This window comes from Patagioenas fasciata, chromosome 13, assembly GCF_037038585.1.
Source record: "Patagioenas fasciata isolate bPatFas1 chromosome 13, bPatFas1.hap1, whole genome shotgun sequence".
Taxonomy (NCBI): Eukaryota; Metazoa; Chordata; class Aves; order Columbiformes; family Columbidae; genus Patagioenas; species Patagioenas fasciata.
In genome coordinates, this window is record NC_092532.1 from 23290736 (window position 1) to 23316791 (window position 26056).

General features: G+C 44.1%; 2 protein-coding genes across 2 annotated transcripts in view; one reads left to right on the plus strand and one right to left on the minus strand.

Annotated features, from left to right (window-relative positions):
* The window catches only part of WWOX (WW domain containing oxidoreductase), a 467497-nt gene extending 451895 nt beyond the window's left edge, over positions 1–15602 (plus strand). Inside the window, exon 9 of the mRNA XM_065847921.2 lies at positions 14497–15602. Within this exon, the coding sequence (XP_065703993.1) occupies positions 14497–14685 (189 nt within the window). The 3' untranslated portion in view covers positions 14686–15602. The remainder of the gene's footprint in view (positions 1–14496) is intronic.
* Positions 8310–26056, minus strand: part of MAF (MAF bZIP transcription factor) — a 192389-nt gene continuing 174642 nt past the window's right edge. The window contains exon 3 of the mRNA XM_065847923.2: positions 8310–15831. The gene's annotated coding sequence lies outside the window, so the exon portion shown is untranslated. The remainder of the gene's footprint in view (positions 15832–26056) is intronic.

A 26056-nucleotide genomic window follows, 5' to 3' on the forward strand; every position in this document is an offset into this window, starting at 1 on the left:
GGAACCGCGTGCTCAGTTACTTTTATTAGCGTTCACTTGATATTCTAAGTGAGCAATTATATATATGTATGTAAATATACACATACACACTTGTATATTTGAATTTCAGCGTTTGGTAGCATTAGAGAAAGATAACCTGCAACAGCAGATACTGCATCTGTAGAGTTACTGTTGGACATGTACTGACTTCCCAGTAATAGTCAAAGTGATCATTCAATCTACATTTAGCATGCCTGGATTTAAAATGCAAAACAGCAACATACTTCATGCAAATGTCAACTTGGCCTGTGTTCTCGAGCGCATGTCCAGAGCGGGAAACAATAAGTTTATTCTTCTCCCCAATTAGACTTTTGTGAAAGGCTCAGTTATGTCTCCAGCTATCACATTGAACACGCACTAAAGCAGCACATTAATGTGCCTTTTAATGCTTCTTAGGAGTAGATCAAAAGAGATGTCAGGTGCACTTTGCATTCCTCCCGTGATGTGTCTGCGGCTGTTAGTGTGTCCCCTCGGCCGGGGCCGTGGTCCCCGCCGCCGTGCTCGGGCAGCGGGCGCTCCGGGGATGCTCAGGATTTACCACGGCACCGGGACACCCCACGTCTCGGCTCCACGCTTTGCCGAAGCCCATAGGGTCGTGCTGCTGTCACCAAGAGCAGGATTGGCCTTTGCTTTGCAGTGGGAGGAAAGAGTTGTTGAAATCAATCCTGGAGAAAATGACTTAAAACTCAGCATGCTGGAAAATGGAACTTAATTAACGGAAGCAAACTTGCAAACCTCCACTGTAAACTGTTATTATTTTGTTTGCTTGCTTGAGGGAATATGTCAGAGCGGCGCTTACCTTTTCTGCGTACGAGCTTGGCTGTTCTACCCATCATTTATTTGTACGTGATTAGCAGGTGGGCTTGTGGCTCTGTCACTCTAAACACAGGATGCTTAAAACGTGCAAGAGGCAACTTTGCAAAGACAGCATCGCCGTGTCACCGGTCCTGGCCGTGTGACGGTGCGGTGGCTGATGCAGCCCATTGCTGGCACGTGGCCCCTGTCCGAGCGTGGGGCTGGGGTTGGCCAAAATACTGCGGAGCACGTTTAGTGTGTGGGACACGGCCAGGGTATCCCAGGCACCCACTGCTACACCAGACGCTGTGAAAATAGAGTTGAGTCTCTGAGATTTGCAGAGCTGAGCGGGTACAGCATTAACATGGAAGATGGGCAGCAAGTGAAAGGTACCTGCTGTCAGATATAGGATCGAAATTACAAAGCAGGGGGCAAGGCTAAGGAAAGTATGTGAGAAAGAGAAGCAAATGTTTTGGAGGAAGGAAACAGCAAGGTAGGAGCAATATTGCAGTGTGCAGGGCAGCGTGGACGAGGACAAGAAGCTGGAATTAACTGCAGAAGCGGGGAAGCAGTGAGAAGGGTTCAAGTTCTGTAACAAAGTTCATTTCTATATGTTTTCCTTTTTCAAATGGATGCTTTGAATAAATAGTGCTTTCATTTCCCGTGAGGCAGAGGTGAATAATAAGTACCTCATCTGGGGAGGCTGATCTCCCCAACATCAGTCATCTGCTTGCAGCCTTACACTCCAGCAGTGCTTTGGCTGAGCAAATTAGCCTGAAGTGTTGTGCCCTTGGCTGGCAAATCCTTTCAACCCGGTTGAACGGACAAAATGAATACCCAGATTGTTCCTGTGTCTGTTATTCTCTGGTGTTTATCTGGCGGAGCTGTCAGTCAGGCCATTATAACTGCGGTGCACACTCAAATGACTTGTCCACTCACAAAAGCAGAGTCTGTTGATGATAAGCTAAACAAAACCGGAGAGCGACTGTTGACAGAGTTGGGGGATCTTGCAAATGTCTCAGGTAAAAGCAGAAATGCAATCTGGGAAGGTACAGAAAGCAGCTTTTCTTACGCGTGTGTGGTTTTAAAGTGTTCGCCGGGATTTGTCGGCAGGCGATAGATGGGCATTTATAACGAATTGGGCTCCTCTCTACTTTAAACAAATTAGGCAGTGCACAGAAGAGTTCTGAAACTTGAATATAAGGGTATACTGCACTTACTAGAATTAATTAGCCTGAAAAGACATCATTTACTCGCACAGGCTTTGCCAGGGCAGAGCGAAGCTGCAATCTGCCCTGTGCTGTCCTGTCCCCAGTGACACCCCCAGGAGCGGGGCAGAGCAGCCAAACCTCCCCGCAGGGCTCCGGACACAATTAACCCTGGGGTTTAATTACTCTGACTCGGGTTTGCGGGTCCTGTGGGTTTGAAGGTGTTGGGTGCTCGCTCCTCCTCAGACAGGGAGGACGTTTGCGTGAGGGGGGATCATTGGTTTTGCTCATAAAAGAAATTTGGCTTCTTAAATATCTGGCAAAGCGGTGAATGGCACGGGTGAAGTGCTGTATGAAGATTTATTTCCTGACTTTTAATTTTGCTGTTAGGACCCTGAGTTATAAGTAGGACTCTGAGCCACTCTTGAAACTAATTTTGCTGCATGACATTAGATAATGCAGTGCCTATCTGCTGAACGTGAGCATAGCCAAAGACGTGTGGTCCTTTAGCCTCGTGTTTGTGATCATAATTAACAAGCTTAATGTTTACAGATTATGAACGTGAATGCGGTCTCAGGTGTTTGAACAGTGCTGAACCGTATAGCAAAAAGTGTCTGCTTCCCAGGCGGGGAAACTCATTCAGTGCTGGATTGTCAGAAGAGTTTTCTCCACCGTCCCTGCCTTGTTCATTCTGCAGGAGAGAGGGAAATGTGGAGACTAAGGCAGGCTGCAATGGTGTAAATGCTCGTGTCATGAAGAAGCTGAAGTACAGAAGGTCCTCTGCGTTGCTGAGGGTTCGTTACGATGCACAGGTAGTGAGGGGGACGCTGCTCAGAGTGTGGCACAGCACAGCTCTTCGATCAGCAGCTGGTGACTTCACAGTCGCAACCCCGGTAGCCTTGTTGGCTGTGATGGTAACTGGAATGGGTGGTACAGCTATTTTTCATCAAATGCTTGTTAGTCAATTTATTAGATTCCTAATATACTAATGCACTCATTTGGCAGGCACCTCGGCAACCAAGACTTCAGTGCAGTGCACTCATTCAAAGTCACGGTAACTCGCAGGTTGCTGATTTCTCATCAGCACTCAGAAGATAATTTGCAAATGTGCCATTTATCATTATGTGCTTTGTGGAAGCAGATCTCGTGAATGGGATAAACAGATAAGAGCCTAATAATGAACGCTTCCTTCCCAAACACCATTACCATTATTATGTTTTATTTACGTTGTACGTTCTGCACCTATATGTGCATGTGAGTTTGGATATGCTGCTAAAGTAGCTGGGGACGCAGTTTTTTAAAGGATGGCTGGTGCACTTATTGATCCCTCTGCTGAGGGACACAGAGTTGGAGTAGATTAAATGTTGTCTACCGAAAGAGGTAAAACTTGTAGTAGTTTAAGAAGCGATAGGCACGTCTGGACTTTTTCAGCGTGCAAAGCCACCACTAACCTGCCAGCTTTCCTTTTCTCACTGGCAACATAAGCATCTGCGAAAAGCCCCTGGTAAAGCCAACAAAAGGATTATTCAGAGGCTGCATGGTAAGGATTATATGGCAGAGGTTGCTGGAGGAGCATTTTTCTTCCACGCCAAAGCCAACACGCTGCACGGATGCTCTGACCTGTCCTGCTGTTTGCCACTGCGTTTGACTTTGCATCGACGGCTGCTTTTTATTCGCTTGTTCACTTTTTACTGGGAAGAAGTCTAAAGTAACAGTAGCCGGGCGATCAGTCTGCAAATGTGATTCCTGTCTCCTCTTGTGACATTCAGAGTGGAAGCTCTGCATACAAATCGTTGCTACTTATTTTTGCTTCTGCAGATGCGATTTTGTGCAATGAAAGGTGTAACAAGGAGCCCGGCATAGGAAGGAGCCCTTTTGCCAAATGGCTCTGTGTGTTTCGCTCCGCGACTGCTATCCAGCAGAGCTGGGAAACCATGCAAAGATATTGATAATTGATTCCGTTTTATATAAGTTAAAAACTAGCTTTTCCCTCCTAGTGTGAAGGTAATGGGTTTTGTCTATAGAAAGATAATAATCCTATGAACCATTTCTACGCCCTCTATTAAAGAATAGTATAGCTTGCACTTGAATGTAATGCCCATGTCAGCTCAGCTTTTTAAACATTCATCTTAAAAGAGTCTTCAAGGACTGGGAAGAGATCTTCCGCAGGCACCGAGCTAAGTTTGAGAAACTTAAAATGTCGCGAGGATCCTGTCAATTAATGTGTTTATTCTTATACATCTACTCTGGAAAAAGCATCTTCAGACATGAAAGCTGTTTTCTTTCGATTAAAAAGTTGTCATTGCATTTAGCTTCCATAGATAATGCAGAGCGGGTTTCCCCCGCCCCCCCTTGCCATATTGGGGGATAAATACGTCTCTTTTTCCTTCTTACCGTTTTCCTCATAGGAATCTTCATTTATTACAAGAACAAATAGAGAAGGAAGAAGAGAGCTAAATTGAAACCTTGCCTCCAAATTTGTATGCAGGAGGTGGCTTGATTTATAAGCTTAGGTAATTTCATTTTTGTTCACACTCCTTCAATTGAAAGGCTCCCACAAACAGCGTTACTGCACTGGAGGGAAGAAATGGGCAAATTTATCAAGCTATTTATCAAATTATTTTCACAGTCTGTCAAAGTCATAAGCGTGCTAGAAGGGAAGCATAGAGAGTATGTTCGACCAGAGGAGCGCGGCTGAGCCCGTCAGCAGCACAGCCAGGGACACGGGGACCGCGCTTGGCTGCGATGGCATCTGCGGTGGCACCAGGCCCGGCACTGGTGGTGTTAGAACCGTACTGGGTGGATTATGGGCTGAGAAAATGAAATGGAAAACATCGTTAAACAGACAGAGAGGTCAGAGCAAAGGGGAGAGACTCCCCCGCTCTCCGAGTCTCTGTTGGGGTTTACAAACGGGGATGGTGTTGAATCTAATGGGGCACACATTGAGTCAGAGCAACTCACACCCTGGGGAGAACAGCGTTGGAGCGTCAGCCCTTGGTGGTGGGTCCGAGGAGACCATCTTGACAAAACAGGGTCAAAAGTGAACAAAAAAGCAACCGAGATTGAAGGAACCAGTCTAGTAAGAAATCTTTAATTTCTAATGAGCTTAAAAGGGTTTGAGAGAGTTGATTTTCTTTTTTTAACAAACCAGTTCAAGTACATGCCTTCAGATTATAAAAGTACCTGAAATCGCCTAGAATATCAGCATGCATAGGTTGTTAGTATTTACATATATTTACATAGGAAAACAAGAGAAAGATCTACAGTTATTTACAGTCTACATAGGCGAAGAGAAAGGCAGCATAATTGTATTTGCTAAAATACAGTAGTTGAATAGTCAGCACATGCATATTAAGATATATTTGCATGATAGAACGCAAATGTTTTAAGACATACCTTTTTAACTCCCTATGCTAAGGTATAGCATAATAAAGGTAAATTTTTTTGTGTTTTGTTTCTAGTCTATTTGCATCAAGTGCTTTAAAATGTTCACTAACACAGCGGCAGCATTATTCACCCTGGCAATTAAAGCAACAGTACACACGATAATTTCCTACTAACTAGCAACAAGCTGCTGGTGAATGAAATATCTATTGTTTCTCATTATCTGTCGACCAACATACAGGGATCTCTCCTTGTAAAGGCAGTGCCTAAGCTATCACTATTAATTATAGAAGTAATATAAATGAGACTCTACAGTATGTACTAAATGAAATATTAACAAGGCCAGTGTCTTTGAGCCTGAAAGATGCACTAACAGGGCACACTTTACAGCAGGCTATCTATGAAAATCAAACATACATAATACAGGAGTGCCTGGCTTACAGCTCTAAGCCTGGACTTTAGAGCCCTGTTTGCTAGAGCTGTATTATTGCAAAATACATTCCCTTAATTAGGTTCTGGAAGACAGAGTTAGTAGTTAATTTCTTACCATGATATGTCCCCATCATAACACCCGGTGGTTTTTCAATGCGTTGTATTGCTGAGATGTGTGTGTGTGAGCGTGCGTGTATCAACAGATGAAAAAGAGTCTTTATCTGTAAAACCTAAACCATCAGCTTGTTCAATATTTGTCCCAAAAGGTCACTTGCTTAAAAAGCATTGTGTGGGGAGGGTGGGGGGGTTTCGCTCGTATGTGAAACGAAAGGCAGTCTAGAAATTATTTGTGCAATGAAGAGAGGAAGCCAAATGCCAGTATTGTGATGACATTCTTTGCAATACTGCATATGAAAAAGTCTAAATTTTGACTAGTAATAGTATTAAAAAGCTATATAAATATATACAGCATATACAGTACTGTATGTATACATACATTTTTATAAAGTATATCTATAATTAAAGTTAGGTGCAGCAAAAACATGAAACATTTCAAGTTAGCATAAGTTAATAACAGAATTGATCTCAACGAAGTCTCATCTGTGTATGCCCAAACACCAGCCAGCCCTATTCTGATGACTGAGTTGCAGCAGCATATCTAATCTGTCTTGTTGGCAGAATATGTTTATTGTCAACAACCTGTTTGCCCAGTTCTTCAAATGACCCTTGTCCAGAAGCACCCACCCTCACCTGGCAGGGATGTGTATTTCAGGAGCATTTCCAGTATCCTCCATAGGATTTCCATTTTCAATAGTGGCCGACAAGCCGTGGTAGGACTCATGTTTATTGAAATGCATACTGTAAAATCTCTGAAAGCAAGTGACAGAGATTTCCAGGCACGACCGGCTCCCGATAGCGGTACCGTGGTGCCCCGGGACTGTCTCTTACGTGCTCTGTGCTTCTCACTCCACTGGCCAGTGTTGGCACGTAGGGCGGGGGGCACACAAAGCACAGCAACACAATATGGTCAACCTGATCATCTCCTTACCCCGTTACACTCTGAAATGAAGATCAATAATTTTCCTCAGGGGTTTTTCACCAATCCAGAAACGAGCAGGAGCATGCAGTGCCACACCGCTGCTCCATACAAGCCTGCGAGAAGAAAAATGATGGTGGATCGGAACAATTTGCGCGCAGCGTTCGAAACTGCAGCTTCAGTGGAGCAGTGATAGCTTTCAAGGGTTAATCAGGTGTGAATGGGAGTTCAGCAGGCGGGAGGAGAAAATACAGAAGGGACGTGTGTGGAAATGTGGTGTGGGTACACAGGCTGGGGCGAGCAGCCCGAGGCCGTGCTGCTGTTCCTGCCCTTGAGATGCTGGTTGGGCAAGGTAAAGCCTTATGCTTCGCTAAAGTTTTTGAAGCTTGAGAAGGCGCTGTGTCAGGCTTGAAACAATTTCCAGAAGCTGATTATGGACTTCAGTAAGATACTGGGAAAAGGAAGGAATACGGTGCTGCCCGTGGGAACCAGCTCCCTTGCAGGTGCTGCAGTGGGAGCAGTTGGGTTGCACAGACAGAGTCTGGTGCTGGCTTAAACAGTTGTGTGGTTTCATCTGAGATATCTGTGAAGGGCTGGCAAACAAAATACCAGACCCATGGGAAATATGTGCCCTTCTGGAGGACAGCTGTAGGGCACACGGGATACCCTAAGGCGGCTCAGATGTTTTAAGACCCCGTGTTAGGCAACTGAATCCCACTCCTGGTATGCAACAATGGCTCTTTCTAGCGTATGCAAAGGGCGAGGTGAACCCATGGATCACCCTTTCAGGACTGGCTCTCCCTAAAGCATCCATTTTTGAATAATTCGGTGGTGTTTTGGCTATTAAGACTTTTCCCAAGTTCTCTGTGAGCTGCGCAAAAAGAAACAGAGAGAGAGGGAGGAGACTGGAATGGGGCCCAGTGCAGCAGACAGGTTCACAAGAACTGAGTTTATACAACGGAGAAAAATATGCGTGGCTTTAAAAGGTAATTACATTTTTTTGTCAGCTATTTTGCCAACCTTGTTCTACATCTTCTACACATTTTAACAATGGTTTATAATATACCACTTTATACTTACACGGTGCTTTCCAGCTCCAAGCATGAGAGCACTCCGTGAATCTGAACTCGTCCTCACAACACCCCTGTGAGGTGGGTAAATAATTGTACTCTTCCCATTTTACAGGAAAAGTGAGGTACACGGAGTCAAAGTGACTTGTCCAAGTTCGCTGGGGAAGTAAAAGTTGAAAAGAAAATACAACCTAGTTCTCCTGACTTGCCATCCCGTATTGTATTTGTGTTCTCCCGTGGAATGATTGCAGACAATCTGTTTGACACTGGATGCTGGAAGTTTTCAAGCACTATCATTGCCATAATTGAGAACATATGGGGTGTTGCATAACACAAACAACATGGTGCATTATCAAAATACATTTATTACAATGGACACATTTTCTTTTGCAAAGTTAAAACCCAGAATGTAAGTTAAATATAGCTGCATATACTGAATAGTTGAAATAATCACTGGGACTTAATGTCTCAATGTCTCAGCAGTTGCAAACAAATCCTCTTTCGTGAACTACTGCAGTTTCCTTACCCGAAGAACATAGCACACTTATCTTCTATAATGTATGTAAAGAATACTGTAAATGTCTAAAGGTCTTAATGACGCTAAGAAAAGTTACAGCTTGAAATCAACTATGCTTTGCAAATAGAGAAGCTGATGGAGTTTTGAGTCTTTGTAGTTGGGAATTAATTGAAAAAGGAATACATCAGAGGAAAAAAAGCAGACCTTATAGATTTCAGTTTATCCGTTGTATTATCTTCTAAGAGATGCTTTGCTGGTTTAAATGTGGTGATCGGGGAAGGGGAGGTGGTTGAGAATCTCTGATTTAGATGCGGTTGGGTGAGACCTTTGGAAACACTGCAATTACAGAGTGAGTTCAGCTCACGTTTTCCTGCTGATACTTGGGTGGAGATGGGACCCGAAGTCAGCTGAGCCCAATTTGTTACTTAGATCATATTTGGCAGCTCCAAAGTTTTATTTTTTTTAGCTACAGATATTATCTCAGTTTATCATACTCACCCAAACTAGCAAAGGCAGCTTTCAATTTCATATTTCCTTGCTGAAAAAGCAATCAGGGGATTCTATTTTCTTACAGGAGACTAATACATACATATTCTGAGCATTACTCATAAGATAACTGTGCATGTGGGATTGCTTGGAGTAAAAGGACTTCAGCAGGAGCTGAAGAGCTCTCCTGTCGTCTCACACACCAGACTAAGACTTGTTCACTGCACGGTAAGAAAAGTGACTGGGTTACCCTTGGGTTACCCTGGTAGGAGGTGGAACAAATGACACCGGACCCTGAGCAGCCTCTCCCTCAGCTACAATTGGCCTCAGCCGTGGCCGATACCACCCAACAGCTCTTAAGTCTGATCCTAAAAGCACTTCAGATAGGAGGGAATCCTGCAGGCTGAATGAAGACAGGAGGATTTTCGACTTACCAGTGTTTTTCAGAAGAGGTCACCGTGCTCCGCGTTGTTTGCAAAGACTTGGGCTTGATGGGAAGAACTAATGGTTCAGCTCATCTGCTGAAACGTTTTAACGTTGCGGAGAAAGGAGTAAGTGTATTTTCAGAAAACTCAGCATCACAAGCTCAGCTGGGGGTTGTTAGCAATCCCAGAAAGGAAACAGATGCATTTGGAGGGCAGTTTTCTTCCAGGAGGGAAGACAAGGGGGGCTGCCGAGCCGTGGTCTGGAGCAGCAGCCCCGAGCATCAGCAACCGAAAATTGTGGAGCCTCAGACGAGGCAAAGGACCTGGGCTGGTTTACACCAGGTGAAGATGGGGCTCAAGGAGTATGAAATGGCAGCTGTAACTTTGGAGTTCGGCTTGGGCAGTTTGGAATGGATCGGTTATTCCCGGGAGATTTTCTATTTCACCTCAAATCAGGAAATGGCCATTGCGGAAGGCAGCTGGCAAAGGGCTTTTCTCTCTCTAGTAGAGTGGGTTTGAGCAGCGCTTCAGGGTGCTTTACAGAGCACAAGGAAGGTATGGGAGAACCCCCTGGTTTCATGATCTGGAGTATGTTTGTCCTACCTCATCCTCACAGTGCTGTGTAATGAGTTGTTCTGCTGTAAAGAGTATGTTCACTGTGCTGTTGTGTGGTTACGATAGTTTTGTGTTAGGGATGTGTTGGCTTTGCCCAATAATCCTGAGGTGAGTAACAGGAATAGCCTGAAGACTTGTAAGGACGTACTGGCTTTTTATTTCACTTGAGCTGCTTGCTTTGAGTCTGGTCCTTGTCGCAAATACTCACCTCTCACGTCATTTTGAATTCACCTCTTCCCACTGCCCGTCTTTCCGAATGCACTCTGCTAAACTTAACCTCGGGCTACCACGATAACTGACCTTGAGTCTTCATTTTTCATAAGAAAATAAAAAATCTCCTTTTCAAAGAAGCTGATCCCATCTCAGGCCATGTCTAACACTATCTGTGCGCCCTTAGCAGAGTTCAGAGTGATCTTATTCGTTTGTAGTTGGTAAGTATACAGAGAAGTTACGGCATTGTTTCTATTATTAATATGCTTGATATCAAACCTGCTTCAGAACAGGGATCTGATTTTATAAAACAAACACGCATTTGAAAATAAACAAATCTGAAAACTAAACATTAACTGTGTAATATGTTTTCTTATCAGGAACATAAATGGTATCTTAGAATACTAACGAATGCATTGCATATACTAACGAGGGTTTTACCTTATACTGTATATCAATAACCCCTTTTCTTTGACTATTAAGATATTTTATATTAATTTGTACTCAGTGCTATCAGTTGCAAATTGACAGCTAGCGGTTATGAAATAAATGCCTGTGATCTACTAGCTACTTAGTATTTTCATCTCAACAAAGGACTTTGGAAGGATGTGTAATTTAGATCTATGAGCCTCAACTATAAATAAACAGCAACTGCTGTATAAATCCCACCCCGCTGCAGTTGAAGATTGTATTACAAAACTGACAAATGATTTGCGGAAGAGAATGATGAACCCTTATTACCAAGACACTCTTCAACTTAATCCAAAACAAGATTCCTGGGTAATTTTACGTACACTAGAAAGATTGATGGCGTGGGGCTTGCCTGGCAGCTCTCAAGCGTTTGCCTGGATCGGAAATGGCACTGAGGCATGATTAAAGATTCGCTTGGGCTTCTCACAAGTTCTTTATCCTGTGTATTCATCATTGCAACCCGCTGCCTTTCTTGCGGGTTAAGGCAGGCTGACCCCCAGCTCTGCTGATTAGCACCCTGTACAACCGACGGACCTATAGAAGAAAATGTTTAGGTTGCCCGGCGCTTTTAGCATTGTTTAGCAGTTGAAATTGTTGGGTGGGGGGGGGCGTTAATCACAATAGATCAGGGAGAGCCTGTGACAACTGACAAGCTCATTGTTTAAGACACTTTTTAACGAAGTTGTTAACATTAATTCTTTTATATAGTGCTCTAATCTTCTTCAAATTATGTTCTGACATGGCACAAACCGCTTGGCATTGAAAGTCATTCAACAGTGATTAAAGTGCTCTTTTTATCGGTTTAAGAATGTTTCATCTTGTATCAGCAGTATGGAATTGTTTACTAATTAGATTCCCTACCATCCTCTGCTGTCGTATGCTGATGATATGTGAACAGGAAAGCTGATGAGCAAAAAATTTAAACTTGTTATTAAACCGTCATAAGGCCCAACGTATAAAGATGTCATTCAGAAGTCTGCGTTCATGAGGGATAAACAATATTTACCGAGAAACGGAGCGGTTTCTCAGCCCAGCAAAGGAAGAATTTGTCCCTTGAGGACCTTCCTGCTCGCTGGCACATGCGGGGCTCCTGGGTGCCACGCTTTGGGCTAGGGACGTCCTGCCAATGCAAAGTGCCACCTGAATCCCGCGATTCTGACACCCATTCTCCTCTGTATTTGGGCAGGTGACTTAGGCAGGGCCTCAGATGTCTGAATGCAACTGGCGCGCGTTCACCTATGGAAATCAGATGCTTACGTGGCTGTGAGAATCTGAGATTTGCCTTCTGGTTTGCAGCTTTGCTGTCTGAAGGAAGCTCCTGCATTTGATGAGTTAATGTTTGTCCGTTACTCTGAAATACTAAACTGCATTTCTCTTCAGTCATAAGAAAGGTACTTTTCTTTCAATGATAGAACCATTGAACTTTCGTCTTCCAAAACCAACAACGCAATTGAAACATTTAGAAAGAAGGAAAGATATACACAGCCAAAAAGCAAATGGCACGTTGCTTGCATCCAGTTCTCTATGAAACACTGGAGGCATTGCAAGATAAAGTGCTTTGGGCTTCCAGCCACATAATCTTTTATCTCTTAGAGTAAATATCCTATGCTCACACAGGGACAACTATTGTCTTCTTTTGGAGTTTAGGTTGTGGCAGTGTTCGAGGTATACAGCACTGCTATTATATTGTGGGATGTTTTTCTGCCTGCTGAGAATTTTGTTTAAAACTCATCAAATTTGACTCATTTAAAAAGATGAATTATTGTTTGGGTTGGATTTTAAACTGCTCCGATAAACTCCCATTTTATAAATGAGCTGAATTCTATTAGAGCTACCCTGAGTTTAGCTTGGCTGAACAGATGCTTTTCAGCAATAGCTTAAGGGCTCTCGCTCTGCATTGAGCAATTTAGTTTAATTTTACCTTTCTAATAAAAGTCCAGTCGAATTGCTTGCAAAAAACTAATAATACTCTTCAGGGACTTTGAATCATTCTAAACAGCTGAATATAGTGATCATACCTGTGCTGTGGAGCTTTATGGGATAGTTCAAAGAGCATAGGAATTTTATTGTTCTCTATTACTACTATTTTTAGGAGAACTCTCTTCCATTTCTGCTACCGCCTTTAAGATACTTTCTCTTTTGTAAAAAAGATATTGGTTTAATAAGAGGATTACTACGTCTTCTTATACTAACTTTAAAAATATTTTGGTCTGTTGATAAATCTATGCCTTTCAAAATACTTAATACAGCCCATTTTGGTTTACCTTGTGATGGGAGATCATTTCTAAGCCGTGGAGTCATCATTATCAGTTTAATCCCATCTTCTGTGAAAAATGCATGCCTTGCAAACAGATGTGCCTTTCCCTGCAGTCACAAAAATTGAGACGCCTCAATTAAGGAGAACTGGGCATTTTCAAAGTGCTCGCCGCACCTGAAGGATGCGAACGCAAAGTGGAGACCTCACAGGTTGAGCCCCTATGATCACCCTGGTTCCCTCGCTGCGACAGTGAAAGGCCGGAAAAAAAGGACTAGAGGAAAAATCACAAGATGTTGAAACCTATTCCGTTTCCCCATTAAATTACCCTAATGTGGCAACATCTAATTTCTCTTTGTTTGCTTTTTCAATCATAGTTGGCAGCCTCTTTATTCTGATTCCTATCAGCTCATAATTAGTTACCACAGAAAGAGCTAAGATGTACATAAATAATCATAAGGTGCCAGATAAACTGTATTGGTTTTAAATTAGCGTTGTGTCTTGCTATGCACTCTCACCTATTATTTTTAATTATAGTTTACAAAGCGAACTGGCTTGTTTCCCTCTTTACAGCTCTTGTGGCACTGCACTTTCAACCTGTGCCCATTGCCGGTGCAGGGTGCCTGTTCCAACCCCGTGGCCTTGGTCTCCAGTCTCAAATTCAGAGAAACTAATTCTCACTGTTTGAACATAAGTTCACTTAGCATGAGAAAGAAGAAAACCCGCTCCTGATCCACAAAAGGCTCTAATTTACCTGCTCTATTGAAATTCTCCATGGTTGTTACAGAACACAAAAAACCCCACTGGAACGCCTTGTGTCTCTGCAAAATCAGAACCTCTCTCTGCCCGCAGCAGATCGACATTCGTACAAGGCAGCAGTGACAACTGTCACAGTGAAACTGTTGGTCAAAGATATATGGGCCCGTTTGGCACCGGTCCCGATTGCACTTTACATGATAGGTCTTAATTGGAGTGCCCGGGTTAATATTGTACAAGAGGTTTAAAAACCCAAACAAACAATGCGTATGTGTGTCAGCCTGCATTGCTGGTCGGGGCGAGGGAGCGGGTGCCCAAGGGGTACGGCGTTTACTGTGGTGCGCGGGGAAGCTGGGAAATGTTGAGGTGCTGCTTTTAAACCTAGCTTAACTATTCTGGTTTCAAACACTGCCTGGGCAGACCTTGCCCCTTTGCATCAGGCCAGACTCTCCGTGCCGCCAATACAAGGTTTTATTGAAAACGGGCAAAAGAGACGGGGACTGAGGTTCAGGAGTGTCTCTTTCTTTTGTGCAAACAGGAAAGGAAAAGAAAATAAACCCCTCAGTAGGGTGTTTGGTAAATAAGTGGCCGGCAGGCAGCACCTTCAGCAGGGTTTCAGCCTTGGCACTGGGTGGGTTGCTCTGCCAGCTGGGATGCTTTTCACTGATGCTTTTGTAAGATGCACAGCGTCAAAGGACCACAGTCAAAATTATGATGATAAAATAACTATGTATATATATATATATATATATATTTATACAGCGTGTTTATTTCTCTCTGCTTTTCTTCTCTTTGCAGCAACAAGGAGCCGCCACCACCGTGTACTGCGCCACGGCCGCCGAGCTGGAGGGGCTGGGCGGGCTGTACTTCAACAACTGCTGCCGCTGCCTGCCCTCGGCCGCCGCGCAGGGCGACGCCGCCGCCGCCGCGCTCTGGGAGCTGAGCCGCAGCCTGCTCCGCCAGCGGCTCGGCCGGCGGTCCCGCTAACGGGCGGTCCCGCTAACGGGAGCTCCCGCAAGGGGCAAAACACAGCGGGCGGGCGCGCTCCAAAACTGCCAGCGCTGGATCCTGTCCAATCTTATCATCTAGAGGGTTTCCGTATACCTCAGATACAGATTAACCGGTGTTAAATGGAATAATAGCAGTCACAACACAGTGAAAAATGTTAAGTGCTAATGGGAAGTGGGGAATACTGTGGGTTAAAGGGACAATGCGGCTTCCTGGGGCTTAGTTAGTCGTGGTTCTCTTGCTTTTGATTATAGCCTGTTCAAAGTGTAACCCAAGGAGGCATCTTTTGTCTTATTTTAGAAAAGCAATGCTGCAGATATTTGCTGTTGATTTGATTAACGGGTAGGTACGTAGCCCAATATGGGATTTCCTCTTTATTTTGATAATGACTGGCTATTAGGCTTTAGGTATTGATCAGGAGATTGTAGTTGTGTTGATTCTTTTTCCCTACAAGGATTTCATGGGGTGTGGCAAATAAAAAGACTATTAAGGAAAGAAACCTTTGCTGCCCATGACTGCTGGCTGCAAATCCATCTGTCTGCGCTGTCTGGAAAAGAAGGTGCAAGAGGACATCTCAACAGAAATGGTAAAGTCACAGATAACTCAATAGTTCTGGTTTTTTTTTCTTAAAAGGTTATAATAAAAGATCTGTTGTAAACCATTCCCTAAATACTGTTGAGTTAGCAAAGATGGGGTTGTCTCCTTAAGAACACGCAGGCTGTAATCGGGGGTTTCAATGGCATTTCCACTGATTTCTCAGTTCACAGTTTTAAAGTTTTTTGTTCGTTTTTTGTTCACAGTTTCTCAGTTCTCCTGACACTGTGTCCCATTCCAAATCTCTCTTTTTTTCCTTTACATTTAAATTCAATAAAATGACATGCGTGCTCAAATAGTCACCTGAAGAGGTTTTTTTTTTGTCTCATTTCTGGAAATGTCTTTTAGTTCCTTTTTTTTTTTTTTTTAGAAAAGAAAACTTGAAGAAAAATAAAGAGCTTCTTGTTGATGCCAAGAAAACGCTGTTTGTTTCTCGTTTGTTTCTAAGTTCGTGTTTTGTATTTTGTGCTTTGTAGCTGTCTTCGCGCCCGAGGGTTGTCCTAAGCCATCCTCAGTCCAGCGTCACACTTTCTGTAGACAGAATATAGACAAATAAATAGAAGGACACATTGTTAATAGAAGCTTGTTAGACCCCCTAATTATGCTTTATTGCTAACAGTCTGCCTTCCATATCTTTCTTGTCTGCAGTCACAGTGCATTTGATCAGCTGTTGAACAGGTGTTAAAATCAAGTCGTTCACTTTGCAGAAGTAGCCATAGCATCCTCCCATCAAAATACCCACCACGCTTACATAAGGAATTACAATATTGCAATGTAACAGCTATACCTTACAGTCACATATTGCATTTCTTTTACTCTTTATGGGGCTTTTTTTGAGGTTTTTGGGTAATTCTAGTTCAGTGTGAGCTCTTCTTAGGTAGGTGGCATTCAGCCTCCTATGCACGTAAGAGTTGAAATCTCTGCAAGTGAAGTCTCTATGTGTGAAATTCAATACCTTCCAAGTGGACGGGGGGAACCCAGAGTGCCCTGACCTCAGATCTAGGATGAATTATCTGAACTGGCTTTGGAAATGAGGGCTTTTGCTTTTCCTCAAAGCCCTTGGGCATCCTTCAGCTTCTGCCCAAGTGCAGCCCCAGCCGCTCCCTGGTTGGCAACTTCCTTACCTGATGCCTTTCCTAAAGCAGCTGTAAAGAATATACGGCCTTGCTTATACCTGCTACACCACCTGTATAGCAACAGCCTCCAGTAAATGAGCAATCCTGCCCCGCATTCTCCCCTGCTCTCTGCAGCACCCCTTCCCCAAGGCCAGCACGTCCTGGTGTGCTCGCTCTGGCACTATTTGGCAGAATAAAGAAACAACCAGGGCTATTCCAGAAAGAGCAGACACCTCTGTCAGCCTTTATTGGAGAGGGGGAAAAAGTAAAGTTCGCTCTTGTCTCCTGGAAGTTTTGTCCTGGCCGTGCCAGATGTTGGTATAGTGTAATATTGGAAAGCTGTAATGGCTTGGGTGTGTTTGCAAGTTGAGGTGAGGGTTACAGGCAAATTCTTTGTATTGTCTGGAGTTTATCTGGGGAGAAAAACTGATTAACCTGTGCAACAGCCTTCTCAAATAAATGGGTTATTTTTTTTTCCTTTTCCCAGCCCAACAGAATTACTCTCATATGATAATACAGCTGGTCTAGGACAGCAGAGCTTCGCATCAGAGCTTGGCATGGCTGGGTGAAGAAGAGGCAGTAATTAAGCAACGCTGGGAGCTCTGCACTCCCCCAAAGGCCTGGACCTTATGCTCCATTTAGGCAAACATTAATAACCGATAATGAACACCCTGTCATTCCTTATTGCTGAAATATTGCATGCTTTTATGAGAATTCAGTACTTAGAGAGATTGCCTGCCTTCCTTCAAAGAATATCTGCAAGGTGGTTTTCCTTTGTACACGACTCACTATTCCACTGTTACGAGGTAAAAGCAGTGGTAATGTTAGCAGAGTTTTGCGTTAGTATCAAGTGAGTTTCATTGAGTGGGTTGGGTTCCTCTGGTTCCTATTGCTGGTTAATAACTATTTATTGACACTGGTGTATTACCCTGCCTAGAATTTATTTCACTATCACTACTTTCTCTGAGATGATAGATAAAATTGCTTTCTCTGTTCTTTCTTTCATTCTTTTCCTTTCTTTCCTTCTTTTTCTTTCTCTCCTCTTCTCTCCCTCCCTCCTCCTCCTCTTTGTCTCTCACCTGTGTCGAGATACCTAAACATAGAAAAGCTTTTTCTTTTCTAAACATGTACATTCCAAATAATAAAAAAATGGCAGAAAGCTGCAAAGCATTTTCTTCTATTATTAGAAACACTTGTGAAAATAGTTTAGTTTTTCTTACACTCTCAGCTTGATTTCCGCACAGGAGGGATGCGCAGGGGACAGCAGAAAGGAAAAGCAATAGAAAAGAAACAGACTCCAAACCCTCAGTTTTAATATCCCAGATGTGCCTAAGAAGTCATTGGTTTTCAAATATATTTTGGTGTAAAATTTGGCACATTTACAGCTGGTCGGATTTCTTTATTTGACTGGCTTACATTTTTCCGGTTGATTTACCTGAGGCAATGTCTGTGTGAATTACTCCACAATGCATTGACTCCGGTGTTCATTAAAGGTAGTTAAGTGGTCCTGTGTCTAATATTAAAGCAAACCCCATTAACCTTAACTAGTATCATATCAGCAAAACAAAAAGAACTGAATAAAGCAAAATAGATGGGGTATTTACAGTTCTTGGAAGAGGTCCAGCAAACTTACATCAAGCTCCTAATTGTCCTAATAAACACTCTCTAGTTCTCCCCATTAAAAAAGGAGGCAGCTGGGTAAGGACTGGGACACCTCCCAAGCCCCACGGGACTTTCTGAAGGGGAGGCACTGCAGGGTGATGCTGCAGAGCAGTTCCCACCTGCACCCCGAGGGGCCTTGCTTGACCCTTTCCGCTCTGACTTCCTTCCAAAGTCAACATTGCCCATGTTAATGTGGCAGGGGTGTTTGTCTCCCCGTCTGTGCGGGTGCCCTGGGTCTGTCACGTCCATGTAGATGAGTGAGCAAACTCCTTTGCCAGCAGTGAAGAGCAACCAGAAGCTCTTAGGGGAATGGAAGTGCCATTTCAGTCAATGACGGCTTCCACTGGTGTCCATGCAGCAGATATTGCCCACGCTTTTTGCCCAGGAAGTGACTGCTGGGACCTCTACTTGCAACATCAGATTGAGGTAAACCAGCAGAAACACATGCCAAGTTTACTTTGTTTCCACCCCCCCCCCCCCCCCCCCCCCTTTTTCTTTTGAGATCCGTAAGACAAATTTCAGCTATTCTCAGACCAGGTCGGGATTATTCGAGACAGTCTTTCCAGCAACACTGCAATAATTTGACTTGTATCAAGGTTGAATAACTCCTTGTCAAGTGCTAAGCTCATGACCTTTCAAGCCAAACACACTTATACTAACCAGTTTACCATTGGAATGATCAATATCTTGTAAGTGAGAACGTCTAGACAGATCTGATTTTATCCTTTGGTATCACTTGTGGCTTTGGAATTGATCATTATATGTGGCTGGGGAAAAATTGCCTATACATTTCATGCTCTGTATTTATCTTGACAAGGTTCTCTAGGATTATATTTTCATAATCTGAATGGCAGTGGAACAGCTGCTCAGACTGTACAAGCCCTTCTTATCAGGCTGAATTTAAGCTACGGTAATTACTCTTTCTCCTTACGTATTTCTTTTTTAAACAAGCATGTACTATACATTAAAATGTATGGTTGGGGTGGCAGGTGGCCATGCTGAGAAGCTTGGAAAATGCTGCTAAAATGTATTTCTTTCCATCCACAGTGGCTGATGTAGGCTTCTATTTTATTTTAGGTGTAGGATCATGTCTGAGTGTGCACGTTCTCTGACGCACGATCCAACCTATGCAGGGAATATATGGTTTTAATAACAAGTCTATGAGAGTCAGGACACCCCGAGACTGGAAGCAGTTTAGAACAAAAACAAAATAAGCCATTGGTAACACCCAACAATGACCACGTTAGTGACTGAAGCCTCCAACCGGCCCTTCGCAAAGGGGCCCCCCAGCAGCAGCCATCCCTGGGGAAGCTGCCAGGCCATGGCCAGGAGCACAGCACCTGAACAGGGACCCAAAAACACTCCCGGCCGAACCGTGGGCTCAGCCAGCGGGCACTGACATGGGCGCTGGTGGCTCTGGTGACACAGCAATGGAAGCACTGAGATACGGACAGCAGGTGCATGGCTGTTCACTGCTGTTCTTCACCGTGGGACACAGGCAACAGGGAAATAGAGCGGTATCTCAGGGAGAAAGCACATGCTGCTTTTCTCTTGATTTTTTAACAGTGATAACTATGTTATTTACTGGATGCCTTTCCTGGCCTGCGCTTTTTCCTCTCTCCCCCACCCCCGTTGCGTTTGCAGAGTACTTTCCAATGGGTGTTTCGTGAATTAGCTTCATGCTTTAAAAGAGAAGATTGCTCTGGCAGGGAACAGCATAGTTGTAAAAGTGTCAAGGTGTTATGAATGTCCTGATGATAGAGCCCAGTTGTTATCTGCTGGGTAGTGAGGGAGGATAGCTAATGATGTGCAGCATGTAAACCGTTTGTTGCTCTAATCCATCTGTGTGGAGAGGAGTGAAAAAGAGGGGCGAAATCCTGGGAAAATGACTTGGACAGCTGGAGATAAAGTGTGTACTGATGGAGTCATCCAGAGGTAGCTGTCAACATGAGCTGTGTTTGCATAGAAGCCAAGCGACGCACAATTATTCCTCCTTTTTTCTAATGGGGGTTCGTGTGTCTGCACAGAGACCTTAATTACTATCCAGTATCTCTTACCAACTGGGCTCCGGTTTTAAGTAAGGAATGTGATTTTAATCAATTCATGGCTGGGTGGTGGAGAGAAGTACTACAAACAGACCAAAGCAAGACATACGGATCCCTTTGGAAGACCTGAATTAAATGAGAAGCAGTAATTTTATTAATTCTGCTGTGTTTTATAGACCTTTTATATGGAACATTACCCCTACAACTTCACTATCTAATTAAAAAAGGGTTCTTATCAATTTGCTGGGCAGTTGCTTATGAAAGAAGAAAAGAAAAAGAGAGAGAGGAAGAAATAATATATATATTTTGAGTCCCAGAAAATTATCTGCCTTAAGGGGATACAGAACAGATCGCCAAATGCCTGGTGAGACTATTTTGGCTGGTTATCTTCACTCTTTTTAAAGAACTGTTATAAAAACTGAACATTAGCCAGTGCTTCGGGACTCAAGTCTGCACAGCGTGCAGTGTTCATATAGAAACCTTCCGCAGGTCTGGTGCGGTGCTCGCCAATATGTGAGCACAGTCTAAATTAGGGGCTTTGTACGCCGGATTTACGTGATCCCTCCTGGAAAGGAAGCTTTGAGCTGGTGTTGGCCTTTAACAGCGGCAGCTCTGTAAAGTTCTTTGTGATGCTTGCGGACATGAAACGCATGAGCTCTTTGCACAGGGAGGAGAGAGAAAGCAAGTGCATGGGAGCCGCACTGGTTCCTCCTCTCATCACCGCATCAACACAGCACTAATGGCCTTAAAATGGACTTCGCCTTTGCAAGGAAGGGCAGGAGTGATGGGAAAGGCTATGGAGAAGGGTTCAGCCCTCCGCTCCTGCGTGCTCCATGCGTGGGACGCAGCTAAAGGCGTCCCAGCACCTGAAAAGCAGCGTCACAAGTAGCCAAGCAGGAGGGAAGGGGAAAAACAAAACCGTCTTCAAAACCCCTTGCACCTCCATAAACCCTTACTTTATGTGGTGTATTGGATTTTACAAGCACGGAGTCTGCTGGGAGCTGTCTGCCGAGCATACAGTTAGCCCTGATTGAACACCGGTGTTTTAGCATTTTGACTTAAATCCAGTGTAAACTTGTAAGCGAACTGCTGGCCGGGCTGGGTCTCTGGTGAACAGCAGTCAGCAATACATCACGGGCTGTGCGGCCCAAAAGAAGGCTGAAATCTCGCTTCAGTGGACCCTGAGTTATATCTCATCCCAGGGAAGGCTTTATCTCCCTCCCTCTCCTTCCCTCCTAGCATTGAGCCAGCATGGCTGGAGAAGAGAGGAAACAGGGAGCTGGTACTGAGACCATCTCAAATGTACCTGGACTACAAACAAACCAGGAATATTTTCCTTCCAGCAAAGCTGTTCCTTTAATCTTTATGAGCGGTAGAAATTCATGCATTACAGAGGCACAAAAATGAAAAGGGAAAGGCGGGTGGGAATAGTTGCATTAGAATTAAGCGCTGTTTTTAATACGGCACCTGTCAGACTTATTGTTAAAAATACGGAGAAAGGCTCCCTTCAGAAATAATAACATTGCGGCGAGGTTAGTTATAACACGGTGAGTCCTGTCAACAGCCGCAATTAGAAGTTGTTTACCATGGAGCGAAACAGCTCTGCGGCACCGGGGCTGCGCGGACGCCCCGTGTCGGGCTCACCGATAATCCTCTCCCCAACACCGTGCGCAGCCGCCAGCAGAGATATTTTCCCCGCAATCACATTACTTTCCTAACCACACCATCACCCAGCCGGGGATTAAGTGCTGCTTTACAGTCAATGAGTGGTGTCACCAGGTTTAGGCTGCGCTAAACAATTAAAGGGTCAATTTACAGCGCGTTGGTGGGTGGGGGTGAAGGGCAGGGGAGCTGGGATGACTGGCACCCAGCGTCCCCGATAAACAGGAGCTGTCGCAGAGCCCTGCGCCGCAGGGGTGACTGTTTCTGTCAGCTGGCTATTAACAGGCATCCTCGCCATCGCAATTAAGCCCCTCCAGGGCCACCCGGCACAAGTCCCCTCTGCGGCGGCCGCCGACTGCGACGCCGTGTTCCTAAGTCACCCGGCACTGGTAGTTAAGCTCAGACCACAAAATTGATTTCATTTATGCCTTCAGCCACATTTCAAAGTAAGGCTCTGGAGACACGGGAGAAATTAATTTATTAAAAAGCAATAGCTTGATAATGCACATGATGATAGAATAAATGAATCTGTTCAATATCTTATAAAACAGTTGGCAATCACATAATAGGGCATTCATTGTCAATTTAGTAGCTTGCCTCATTATACTCTGCAAATAGTAGTAAAATGGTGTATTATTCATGAACCAACATGCTTTAATTACTTTTAGTGCACATTTATTTTTTTCAAATGTAATATGAGTTAGATTTATCTGTAACTGTAACTCAGCTTATGAATCTTCAAGTGGTAACACAAACTGGAAGAGACATTTTATGAGCACGGGAATCCGTTTCTGGGAAGTTCACGGCATTTCTATATGCTGTGAATGCAGGTCCTAAAATGCTAACCTCAGATGTGACCCCAAAGTTGGAACACAGCTTAAAATACTTTAATAAATATGTTATTATTTGATAATTCCATCAGGTGTAATTTCAGGTTTCACCATTCGCTACGTTTGTTGGGTCTTTACCCACCACCCCCCCCAAAGCAAATCCCAAAATCGAATATAGTTTATTTGTCTTTACAAACGCAAATTGTCTTGTTACCACTCCCGCACTTCCCATCTTCCCTCACACGCACGCTTTCACCAGCCTCATTTGCTACGAAGGTCTCACATATAGACAGCCAAGGTCAGTGAAAGTCCACTGCTCATTTCAATTAGAACGTTTGTGAGGATTTATAAGTAATAAACTCATCTTGCCTATAATAACAGGTTTCCTTAAGTCGGTCTTGCCACTACTAAGTATAATGTTGCAGCACATTGTTGATTTCTATGTACGTAGAAGAAAAGAGCACTGTAAAATAAGATGACTTAAAAATGCAATTAAAGTGTAAATCTTTATACCCATTAACATTTAGGGTCCATTAGATTACTTTGTCTTTTACAATATTAAATGCTAAGATGTTTTGCTTTTGTTCTGTAACAGTATATTTTAGTTCTATTTATAATACAAATGTAATTTAGCTCCCAATAAATCTTGGCTTTAATTGGTTATTAAGTATGTGCTACCATGTCATAAATTTCAACCATGGAATTTCTTTTCCTTCCCGTTCATCCCTATGGCTTTGTATTCTGGGGTCAGGTACGGGGGTTTGCACCATCATGAATATTTAGCCCATCCGAGCGTCCCCCTTAGGAACTCGAATAGGGGGCATCACCCTAACGCCGAGCCCTCCAGTAGGTGCTGTGACCCCCGGGAGCAGGATCCAGCCATTGGGGTGAATGGATGCCCCAGGCTGGAGCCTGAACGGACACAGGGACATCCCCACGTCTCTGCCCGGGGGGAGATGCTCCTGCGATGGGTTCGCTCTCTGATGCAGTTGTGGGCTGATGTACGGCCAGCGCTGGAGCGTTGGCTCTAACAAAGGTTGCAGAGGGTATAAATCAGGACTGAATTTCACTCTCTCGTCCTTGATGTTATCTTCAGCTTTGAAAGGGGTCCGGACTATGGCTGCGCAATTATAACTCTTTTCCTCAGGCCTCAGTAAGCACAACTTCGCCTAGTTTTTATTGGTCACCAAGGATGAGTTTCCAAGGTTTTTTAGATTCAAGAACTGGGGTAATAGCATTGTGAGGGCATGGCCCAGTTTCTTTTGTAATCCTGATTTCAGTTCCCCATAGTAACCTGAAGCCATGACTGTTTAATCCTTAATTCCTGCCACAATTAACATCTCATATTCAGGAGGACTTCTCTGAGATTTGGAAGGAAATCTGTCCCCAGCTAGGTCAGCCCTAGCCAGTCTCTTCACTAAACGGGATGGGATCCTTTTCAGCTTGAGTCAAATACAGTAACACCTCATTTAATGGGGCAATAGAGCAGAGAATCTGTTAGCCGGCTCCGCTCGGATGCAGGGCGAATCAACATCCTTGCAATTAGAGCTAGAGAGGAATGCAAGCACACCAACTCATAAGCTACTAATGAACTATTTGAGCAATTCTACAGGTATTTATGTAAGGCTCAGACAGCATCCTCAGCTGAAGAGTTACCCCTCTCCCCCCTGCCATGTATTCCCAAGGAAGCTGTAACACAAGTGAAATTCCTTTATGTAAATACAGGCAACACTGAGAGACCCACATTCTCTGCCATCGCCTCTGTGCTTGTGGGTTTGGGGTTGTGCTGGCAAACAAATGGAGCCTGTTCTGCAGAGACCTCATTGCACGTCAGCACTGACAAATGTCAGTTTGCTGTCAGTATTTTTACACTTGTGAGTGCATAACCACACCCCCGCAGATGAGCCAGAGAACAGCAGTTTTATCCCTCTTTCAGAACCCTTCTACCACCTTGCTCTGTCCACAGTTATCCTGGATTTGCCCACCTTCGTCTGCTCAGCTCTGCGCTAAACCCCGCCTGCCCCTTCGCGGCAGGACAGTCTCAAAGAGCAGCTCAGCTCAGCTGAGCCTGCTGTTCTTTCTGTAGGTCGTGGCAGGTGGTGTCCACGGCAAACCCCTCTTCACCACCAGCCCAAACACACCAGGCGTGACCAAGAGCAGCTGTGGCACAGCCGCTATCCTATCTACAGCAGCATTTCCCCTGCTCCTTCTTTTGGGTCGGCAGAGCAAGGTGTGAGGGTAGACCTGGGGTTCACACTACGTTCCTCTGCCCTGCGTCCCAAATGCTCTTGGGAGCTACCAATAATTACATCAACGATCACAAACAGTGTGGTGACGTGTCTGTTGAAGTGCTGATTCAGCTTTGGTCCTGGAAAGCTGAGCTTAAAGTGCTGCTGCAGCAATAGGCACTTGACTGAAGCCCTGGAGAAGCCACCGAAGGCACCGACCTGCTCAGTGCAGAACTCCTGCAGTGCCGGGCTGCGTGGATGCCACGGAGAGAGCTAGGCAAGGCTGGGGTTAAAACAAGGCTTTACCTCAGCTTGTCACTGTGTAAACTGCATATGGAGCACTTCAGAATTCAAGAATCACAGAAAACAGCTACCTCAATTTGTCTTTAAATAAATATATATATTTTTAAAAGAGTGAAAATCCCATGCATGATGATCAGTTGAAGTACACTACAAAAAACTTTCACCAGCAAATTGGTCGGTCATCTAAATATTTGTTTTAGTCCCATGAACAAGTAGAAATTACAAAAAAAATTAAAAGAAATCATTTTTTCCAGAGCACAAGCCACAGTCTTTGCCTCAGTGGTCGTATTGGCTGATTAATCCATATGTTTACTGCACTTCGAATGAAATACAATAGTTCCATCTAAATAACCCGAGTAGTCTTAATTTCCTAAGTGTTATATTAGTCCTCTGGTTTTGAACCCTTGGGCGATTCACAACAGTAAAACACTTTCCCAGCTCCAGAGCGGTTGTTCACGTGGATGCCATTACTCCTGAATGTGAGCGTAATGGCACTTCTTGTACAGCCATACATTCACAGACACACTCCCATGAATAGATGTATATACATTACAAATATGCGCTTATATAGAGACATATATATCTTGCATATACACGCATTCACATATACATAGACACTTTAATACATGATTTGCTTTAAAATGCTCTTATTCCCCGCCCAGTGTCTGCATTGTGAATCCCCTGGAATCCCAGTGTTGCTGAATCACTTGGATTGTAACTCTGGACCCGGCCATGGCTGTTGCTTTACTGCTGCTCCCCTGCCCCCCAGCAGTGCACCCTCTGTCCGAAGCATTGTTTGTTCGCTTCAGATGAGGAAAGAACAAAATAAAGAAATTCAGTTCTTCAGCCTTTGTCTCTGATTGGTTTTTTCTCACTAATATTTTTATTGGAGTCCGGATTGCCCGATCAGT